This window comes from Equus asinus, chromosome 4, assembly GCF_041296235.1.
Source record: "Equus asinus isolate D_3611 breed Donkey chromosome 4, EquAss-T2T_v2, whole genome shotgun sequence".
In the NCBI taxonomy this organism is placed as follows: domain Eukaryota; kingdom Metazoa; phylum Chordata; class Mammalia; order Perissodactyla; family Equidae; genus Equus; species Equus asinus.
In genome coordinates this window covers 136,291,349-136,301,377 of record NC_091793.1, presented here as the reverse complement: position 1 = coordinate 136,301,377, position 10,029 = coordinate 136,291,349, and the positions used below count along the sequence as shown (strand labels likewise).

The window sequence follows — 10,029 nt, the reverse complement described above, 5'->3', positions numbered from 1 at the left end:
TGATTATGTTTATTGCTCATTCGTATTCTTTTCTTTTAATTATTGGTTCAAGTTTTTCCCCATTGTTTAATTATTTTGTGGAATTGTAGAATATATATGTCAGTTATATATGTGGCACATACCATTTCCCAGTTGTGGCTTATTCTTTAGTTTTTCAATGTTGTTTTTGACATTTTAAAGTAATCAAGAGGAGAAAGAGTGCTTCTGCTTAGATGAATTCACAAATGGCAGATCTGTAGTGGGTTGTTAAAGAAAAAGGTGGAGCTTTTCCAGAAATGTCTCTAACCTATTAGATTGAGATCATAGAAAATCCTTCCACAACATTCTGGGCTTAAGGTTACACTGCTCCCACTCAGTGTGACATTTTTCATGTTCTTTTGCACACATAGGGGCTTTGGGTGGTCTGGAAGGAGCTGGGGGTGGGAAGAGAAAGGGGCAGACACTCTGCACACCACGAAAATGAGAAATTCCAAGCTGACCTTTCGAGTCGTTTCGAAGAGACAGTGGGAGAGTAGTTTATTAGATATTTATGTTTGTGCGCATGGTTTGTGGGCCTCTGATTTTACTGTTGCCCCAGGCTATGCAAATGTTGGACAGGCCTGAGGGATGGGTAAGAAGTGGGAAGATGAGATGGCATGTGGGGTCAAGGGGGATGTAGAGGGTGCTGTCTGTGCTCCAGAGAGACCTCCTGAACCTTTAATCTCCATCTGCCCCCCGCCCCACCCCGCAGCCTCCCCTACCCCTACCAGCTTGCCAGCTTGCAGGGGTTTTGCTTCTAAAGGCTCACATCTCTGTGTGAGGGGACTGTGATAGGAACTGCCCTCAACCACAAGAAGCGCCTGGAAGTTTAAGTTCCCCCACCTGGGGCAGCTCTTAGCCAAGGACGTGGAAGAGAAGAGAAGCCCAGCTCCTGCCAGCCAAGCTGAGATAACATGCGTGGCCTTGGCCTCACCAGCCTTCTCCCCTTGCCTGTCCTGCCTCCCTCTCCCTGCAGGTTTCTTCAGGGAGCGATTCCTGAACAAAACGCCTGCACAAGGGTCCTCCTCTCAGGGTCTGCTTCTGAGAGCCCGACAGAAGACAGGCATTTGGGGGTTTCTGTTTTGTTTTTTGTTTTGAAGGAGAAATTACAGCATGTTTTGGATGCCAAGGGGAGTGATCTGGGAGGGGGAAAGCTAACAGAGCAGGAGAGAGGAGGGGGGCTGCGGAGCGATGTCCTCAGGGAGCAGGATGGGTGGTCTCTGCACAAGGGGAGGAGGCACTGACTCTCAGGAGTAGCACAGACGCCTGACCCCTTGTTGACGGGGAAACAAAGCAGCAAACGACGGTTAGGGTGCAGGTGGGTCGGGACTCGGTGATGGAAGGTGGAAGCCTCTTCTGATCACTTCCTTTGGTGGAATGAGTGAGACCATCAAACAAAACGGAGGAGAGTGGAGGATGATAGAGTTCTGAGGAGAGAAAAGAAGGTGCAAAATAGTCTGAGAGAACAAAAGGGTGACATAACTAGGGAAATGTCACAGGATCACCAGGAACCACTGAAAGCTTATCAGAGGTTTGTGGTCCTTGGTTTTAAAAGGAGAACAGTCTGCAACATTGTACGTTTTTCCACCAGCCACAACCAGGAATTCCAGTACAAACATGCAGTAAGCGGACGTCTGGGCGTAACCAGAGTTGGGATTCTGCCCCATAAGTAGGACTGATGGAAGGCAGGAGTGTTGGGTGGGTGCAAGAGAGTGAGTTTAATGATGACACATGGACTCTAGCTGTGTAAAGAGGGAGGAAGGGTGAGAGGGAGGTACACTGTTGACATTGGAAAGATGGCAGATAGGGTCAGTGGACCAAGTAGGGGCCCCAGTGGCACTGAAGACTGTTGGAGGGAGCGTCCTAGAGGAAGTGAGATGGAGTGCTAGCAGGTGGTTGTCAGGGAGGGGCATGCTTGAAATTGAGACTTGGGTGGACGTACAGACATTGGTAATGACAAAGTTTACTGGACGTGTGATTGCGAGAAGACGGAGGGTAAGTTCATTTGAAGGGGGTAGGGAAGATCAGGGACAAATGCAGAGTGAGATAATGGGGAAGTGTACGCCAAAATGGAATTAGAAACGAAATAACTCTTCTTCTTTGTGTGTTCTTGTATTTCCCAAATATTCCACAATGTTCTTACGCAATAAGCAGGAAAAAAAAGTTAAGTAAAATCAAAGATATTACTCAATGATAAAATGGAAAAAAAAATCTCTTTATTTACTGGTAAGTCAATTATTACCATTTACAAGTATCCAGTCCACCAGGCTCACCAAGTTATTCCCAGTGCAGAATTGTACCAGTATTTCCAAGCATCTTACAGAATCATTTAAAATGAGACCAAATGAGAGATGTGAGTTTCACAGTGCATGTACTTTGTTTCAAGAAAACCTAGTTTAAAATACATATATATTTCTATTTGTTGTATTTGCATTTGCATTAAGACACCCTGAAATTATCTATGGGATGAGGGAGTGGGGGGACTGGGCATACAGTGGACAGAAACAGGAGCAAGACTTTTCCATATTTGCTTATCTTTGAACAATGTAAAGATATTACCTATTCAAAAATAAATGTAAAAAGTAAAAAATTAATACAATTTAAAATTTTTAATAGAAAACCCTTCTTTTAAAAATTCGTCTATGCAAAAGTTGTGTTAGGAAATGGCTGTTGGTATTGTCAGATGAGTCTTTCTTTAAACAGGGAATTTCTTCTAGTACTTTTTTAAATGGTTTCCTCAGAAATTTAGTTCCTGTTCAAAGACACAAACGTATGACTATATTGTTACCACATCCTTAAGAACAAACTGCAGACATTTGACAAGACCCAGAGACCCCCAGAAAAAAAGCTAAATAACTTGTCACATAAAATATATATCTCACCAGAGCAGAGGATAATTACACTGGTTTGGAATGGCTCCAGAGCGTAGAATGAGAACCAGTGGTTTTCAGTAGTTTCCAGGGAGTATGCTGTTGGCTGTGGGTTTGTCATATATGGGCTTTCTTATGTCAAGGTACTTTCCTTCTATCCCCATTTTGTTTAGAGTTTTTATCATAAATGGATGTTGCATCTTGTCAAATGCTTTCTCTGCATCCATTGAGATAAACATGTGATTTTTATTCTTCATTTTGTTAATGTGGTGTATCACATTGATTGATTTGTGGGTGTTGAACCATCCTTGCATCCCTGAGATAAAGGCAGATTTAAGTTCAACAGAGAAAAGAACAATTGAAACTGTTCAAGAGCGAAACCAGGTTGTAGGATTGCAAAGCAGGAGATACACAGGATTGCAAATCCTCCACTAACAGCTGTGAGACTTTGCTAAGTTGTTTAGCATTCTGAAGGCTGGATCACAGGGTCTCCGGGGTTCTTCTACACTCCCAAATCCATGACTCTGCATGTGGTGTGAGTTCCCTCTGCTGGAATGGCTAAGCAGAGGTGAGGGATGGTGGAGCAGGAGTCTGTCGTGGGGTGAGAGGATGGACTGGAGCAGGTTTCAAATAGATTAACCACTGGCACCTGATGATAAATCTGAGGCCCTCTAGCCATGGACTGTAACCCATGCTACATTAAAAAGGTCAGTGTAATGCTCACCACTTTCTGTGGGCACAGAAGTGTGGCAGTGCTCAGATATGAAGTGGTCATCCAGAAGAGCCAGGATGCACTCCTATTAATTTTTAAAGATCATTGCCAAGAAGGAATTACAACATTTAAAAATGAAGGTGGAGGACTCGTAGACCCTGAGAATAAATCCACAAATACCTGAGGGCCCAAGAATTCCAGGTCAAGAACAACTTGACCAGATCACTCAGAAAGTACCTGACCTGGGAGAGTTAGTGAATCGGATATGGCACACAAGTTATCTGTAAAATCAGGTGAATTTCTAATTTGGTTTACCTCACTGGAGACTTGATCATTGATAAAGGGCTGCCATCCAGCAGCATTCACCATCGTGTATACTGGTCAGTGGCTATTCTGAGTGGTCAGTAACAACAATGTACCAGTTGCTTATAGGTTTAAATTACCTGAGCCTTGGCAGAATATACCATATTGCTAAGAGAAATTCCTGTGGTGTCAAACCTGCACAGGATGCTCTGGTGACTAGTAGCTCTAATAATAACAAACGCCAGTAGTATCATTATTAAATAACTATTGTTTGCATAATACTCTACCATAGGTTTTTGTGTCCTTGATTTTGTTTGAGAGAAGACAAACTTTTGAGAAAGAAAGAAAACAAGGAAAAAAATAACTATGCCTCTTGTAGGTTGAGCAAAACCAGGCAAAACACACAGAAATCTTACTCAACCTGCCCATTTCATAAATGTCCGGACAGACAATTGCTGTAGCCACTGCAAAATGTCTGTGACCAGATCACCTCCTGTTGTTCTGGACACTAAGTTCACTCACTCACACACACAAACACACACATAAATACAAAGGACAAGTGTGTACACCCTCCACTTAGGGGAAATGAGCCACAGACAACTGCACTCCTGGCCTCTGCACAGATCCATGACTTGCAGGCATAAATGCTCAAAGTGCTTGCTGGAGGCCTCTGTGAAGGAGTTCAGGGGAAGTTTCCTGATTCTAGAATGTAACCTTGAACAAGCACTACGTTCCAGCAAAACGGAAATATGAAACAGAACACAGGCCTAGGACTTAAACAGCAACCCCCAAATGTGTCTGATGAAGGAAAGCTCATCAGCAGGGTTTTTTCCAGCTGGACTCAGAAGCAAGAGCTGGCTTTGTTGCTGCCGGGACACTGTGACCCGTGAGGGACGAACCAGTTCTTCACTCAGAGGATGTCAGTGCCTATTGCTAGTGTTGATTTGCAGCTAAAAGTCAGCTGGAATTAGATACAAAGGAACTTAAATTCTGCTATTTCCATTTAGGGTACTAACAGAAGACTGGGTCCCCTAAAGGCCTTCTGTGCACCTCACAATTAGATTTGAAGGGATATATATTATCCTTAAAACTACCAACAGACAATATTTTCTCTATAGATATGGCTCAAAAAACTAGCTTGGTTTAGTGTCTCAGAGCAAGGGAGTCACAGGGCCAAATAGAAGCCCAGGGCTTCCATCTAGAGACCCTTTGCTCTTTCCCGGGTCCCCCACCGTCCTGCACTGCAGAGAAGGACGCCTGAATGTCCAGCTGGACAAAGGCGGTAACCACGAGCTGTCAGCTTTGACTTGTATGAACAGTGGTTTGAAGATCATCCTGACGTGTGTATTAGATTTGTTCCTCGGTCAAGCTACATTCAAATCCACGTAATTACCAGCTACATTATAACACAGTTCTCATACCAAATTCACCATAAGTTAATTTGACTTTCACAGAAATAATTACAAAATCAGACATGACTGAGAGTTATTTTCCTTCCTTCCCTGACATCTTTCGCGAGGTCCGCATATCGACGGAGACATTCATCAAGTCTGGTAAAGGCCGTGACGTTGCAGTCCACCTAGGTGGGAAATAACACCCTGTAAACGATAGCTGGCTGGAGCACCGCAGCAGACCGCTTTGCCTCCTTGGCCTCCACTTCCTCATCTATAAATGAGGAAACCACCAAGCTTTCAATCTTCCTTCTTCCAGGAATTCAAAAAGGAAAATTTCTCTTGAAATTGAAAAAAAAATTTCACATACATAAAAATATTCAAAACCTTCCATGCAGAGCCACCCCCTCCACAAGGCATAGCCAGACACCCTCTGGCTAAGGAGGGGGCAGCAATCCCTGAACAGCTTCAGTCGCTCGGGCTGTCTCCCTCCCCATCCTTTGAGCCAGAGGAGCAGAGCGCAGGTTAGTGACAAGGCGGGGCTCTTGACCGCAGTCAGCACACTGCACCTGCCAACCCTGAGGACCCCTGGCCAAGAGAAAGACGCTGTACTGCAGATTGGGTCCTGATTCAACCCTCACCTGAAGCCAGTGCTACTCATTCGTGTCTCTTTAGGTGAAAGAGGCAATAACTTCCCTTCTTCGCTCTAATCCGGTTTGAGTTGGGTGTCCTGTCACTGGCAGCTGAAAGGTTCTGACCAACAAAGAATTTGACATCAGTTTGTAAAGTTTCTGCTCCCAGCGTAGCTGAAAGTGTCTCTCTTCACACTGAGCTATCATCTTCCTAGAGCCAACCCTGTTCTTACCCCAAGAGCACAGTTCCTGCAGGAGCACCTTCCTTACACGGAAGCAGGAAATGGGCATGGCATGGACCAAACTTTCTCCTCATAGAGATGCAGAAGCGAAGCCTTGGGAAGCGGAGAGCAGTGAGAGGTCAGCGAACCATGATCTTGTCGTCATCCAATGTCCAAAACAGGGCCACATTGAGGGGATACAGAATTCTAACCAGGGGTGGTCACATGGTGAGGACGTCTGAGCTTAGTCTAGGCTAAGAACCGTGGTTCTCAGAGCTAAAAGGAACCTTAAAATGTTCCTGTCCCACCTTGTACTTCACAGATGCACAAACCGAGGCCAATTACTTTTTCTCAGGGTGGACAACTAAAGCCAAGACCGTGATCCAAGCCTTCAATAAGGAAAATTTTCCAACATTTAGACTCGTCAAAAAGAAAAAGAAAGCCCAGAATTAGCAGTGTAAGAAAATAGAGCATTTCCTATTACTAGAATGACAGGCCAGGCCAGCTCACCATCTGTCACCAATTCCTATGTTGGGCGGGAGGCTGAGGAGATGACCAAATGTTCCTTTCAAGTCTAAGAGTTGATGAAAATTCTCTCATCTAATCAAAGCTCTTTCTGTGGCACAGGGAACACTAGCTTTTTACGTAGTGTGAAAGCAGGCTGGGGCATCTGTTTCTTTTTCCCGTAAATGTCCACCTGTCGACTCACATCATCATTGACAGCAGTGAGGATGGATAAGATATCTTCACGTCTGCACTCAGAGAAGAAAAAATATTTTCAATCAGGAGACAGAAATCACATCCCAGGTCTTAGAATGAAGAGCCTAAAACATGTGGCTTCTTGCTATTCTAACATGCCAAGAGTCTAACTGGAATCCTGCCAAATATAAAGAAATACTTCTGAAATCAAAAAAGAAATGCTAAATTATATAAAAATTTTTGATTTTAGGGGCTGGCCCTGTGGCCGAGTGGTTAAGTTCGTGCGCTCCGCTGCAGGCGACCCAGTGTTTCATTGGTTCGAATCCTGGGCGCGGACATGGCACTGCTCATCAGACCACGCTGAGGCAGCGTCCCACATACCACAACTAGGAGGACCCACAACGAAGAATATACAACTATGTACTGGGGGCTTTGGGGAGAAAAAGGAAAAAATAAAATCTTTAAAAAAAAAATTTCAATTTTATATTCAGTGTTTAAGAACTTTATAACATTTTAATACACTTAGTCCACAAAGGAATTTTGAGTATAATTATTTTTCCATGTTCTTCCTTCAAGCTGGTGGATGGACAGATAAACAGAAAGAATAGATAGGTAGAATGCACGTGTGAAATGTGTACCAAGGGTGGCATGCACACAAGACTCATAAAACAAGGCAGAATGTGATCTACACCATACAAAAAGTAGCTCAAAGTTCAAAGGAGAAAGATAGCACTTCTGGCTGGGAGGAGAAGAGAAGGCTGCAGAGAGGAGGAGATCTGAGCCTGGGCTTGCAGGATGTGGGGCATCTGCAGAATGTTCCAGGGGTGGGCAGTACATATCATTGGAAGCAAAGCACAGACTCTGGAGACAGAGCTCAAGTTAGAATCACGGCTCCCTCGCTCTCTGACTACGTGGCCTTGGGCAGGTGGCTTACCTCACTATGCCTCAGTTTTCTCAGCCCTAAAATGGGGACCGTAATGGTACTCATTTCAGGGATTGACGTGAGAATTAAATGAGCCACTTTACGTAAAGCTCTTAGAACGCTGGCTACATATTCCATCGACCATCATTTTTAGAATTATTAGTGTTACTCCTCCTCCTCATCACTGGTATTTTTCAGGTGGGAATGCAGGCCTTCCTGGTTCCTGCTCCTTGCATCCTGTTCACACTAGCAGGTCTCTGCTTTCCCAGATCTGCCTGTGGCTGTCTCCTCCTCATGATTCAGTCTCACTTGAAATATCACCTCTACCAAGAAGCCTTCTCAAGTGGCTCCCTGCCCCATTCTCTATATCATTGTCCTGTTTTGCTTTCTTCATAGCAGGTATCACTTCCTGAAATTATCTTATTAATTTAAATATTCACTTACTTACATTTTTATTATCTGTCTCCCTCTCACTCGACTGTAAGCTCCACAGAGAAGAGATGTTTGTCTCCCTTGGTCATAACTGTATCCCTAGCCCCGAGCTCAGTACCCAGTACAGGAGGCACACAGTAAATACTGCCTTGGACCTGAAACCATAGGACATTGGTCTTTGATGACTATGGCGGGGATGGAGGGTTTGGTAAAGAAGAGGGAAAAGCTAAAGTGATTCAAGGCACCAATCCTGATTCCCAATCCTGAATTCCCAGAAGAGCATTGTGACCATTCCTAGAAATGGGGACTCAGGAGGAGGAGCTCCCGGAGAGGGCTGGGAAGAACGACTCAGGACTGTGCATACTGCATGTGAGGTCCAAGGGCAACACAGGGGTGGGATGTCTGGCAGGCTATGAGAAATGTGTAGGACTGACCTGAAGAATGAGGTTGACTCAGTCAGTCACTGGTCCCCCAAATATTTATCAAGCTCAACAATATATCAGGGATTACATCAGGTGCTGAGGATAGAAAGTTGAATGAAAAAACTCTGCCCTCGAGAAACTCAGAAAGGGCAATTTGGGAGACGTTTTCATGGAGGTGCCCGTGGCCTCCAGATAGAGCTAAAGCTGCTGTGAGGAGCAGGAGAAAGAGAGCAGAGAATGAAGTCTGGGGCAGAACCTCAGTGAAGCCATTTCCAGGGTACCAGGTAAGGAGCACGTGGCAGAGACAGGAAGGTTGTCAGAGCAGGGGCAGGGGACTGAGGGTATGGTGATGCCAGCCGCACACAGGTACTCAGAGAACGTGAGTGACTGATGAATGAATAAATGAAGGCTCCAGGCTTTCATTCATGCTGTCCCCTCTGCCCAGCATGTCTTTCACCCCTAATATTTATCTAACATCTATTTGTCATCTTTAGAAGCTTCCCCTGATCCTCCAAACCTGTGTGAAGTACTAGTTCTGTGTGTTCCCATAACGTCTATGCTTTACAATGTGTTTACCACAGGCAGACGCTCTTTCCATCTTCTTGTCTATCTCTCTAGATTGTGAGCAACTTGAGGACAGGGAGTGTGTCTTTGTCATTCTATATCCTCCTTTCCAGTTTCACGTGGGTGCTCAATACAAGCTTGCTGGATGGATGGATGGATGGATGGATGGACAGATGTTTAAATGGATGATGGATGGATGGATGGATGGATGGAAGGATGGACAGATGGATGGATGGATAGATGCGTGGATGCATGGGTGGGTGGGTGGATAGATGGACAAACAGGTAGGTGGATAGATGGATAGATGAACAGGTAGGTGAATGGAACAACTCAAAACTCTCACCTTGGAACCAAGTCCTTCAGATTATTATACAGAGATTGAATATACCAGCTACCCTCCTTCACATGCCGAAAGGATACATAGCCAGGGACAGTGGCCAGGCCAAGAAGGAAATCCGCCTCAACAGGAACACTGTCCTCAAGGGAAGGGGTCACGTTCTCTGGATTTACAGCATCTGCTTCAATGGATACGGAAGGTTGCACCTCTTCACCTTGACAGGCCTGGATGAAAAAGAGCTTGGGTTTGTGAGCCAGAGCAGGGCACCGCTGGGCTGTGAAGTGAGACATGATCTCCCGAATGGGAATGAGGATCCCGTCTGAAGAGTAGACAGCTCCAAATTTCCCATGGGTCAGAACACAGAACACGAAGCAGTCTCCACTAGCATGGCCTGGATGATTCCTATATTCCTGCAGAACTTTCTCCAGGCCTTCTTTAGTCACATTATCATATCTATGCACGCTGAACCCAAGCCACTGAAACACGCTCTTCAGGCACTCTGTAAG

General features: G+C 45.0%; 1 protein-coding gene across 1 annotated transcript in view; it reads right to left on the bottom strand.

The window, feature by feature from the left end:
* Positions 1 to 2,212: 2,212 nt before the first annotated feature.
* The window catches only part of CASP10 (caspase 10), a 31,855-nt gene continuing 24,038 nt past the window's right edge, over positions 2,213 to 10,029 (bottom strand). Inside the window, 3 exon segments of the mRNA XM_014829204.3 lie at positions 2,213 to 6,777; positions 6,779 to 6,899; positions 9,530 to 10,022. Coding sequence (XP_014684690.3) covers positions 6,748 to 6,777; positions 6,779 to 6,899; positions 9,530 to 10,022 — 644 coding nt within the window. The 3' untranslated portion in view covers positions 2,213 to 6,747.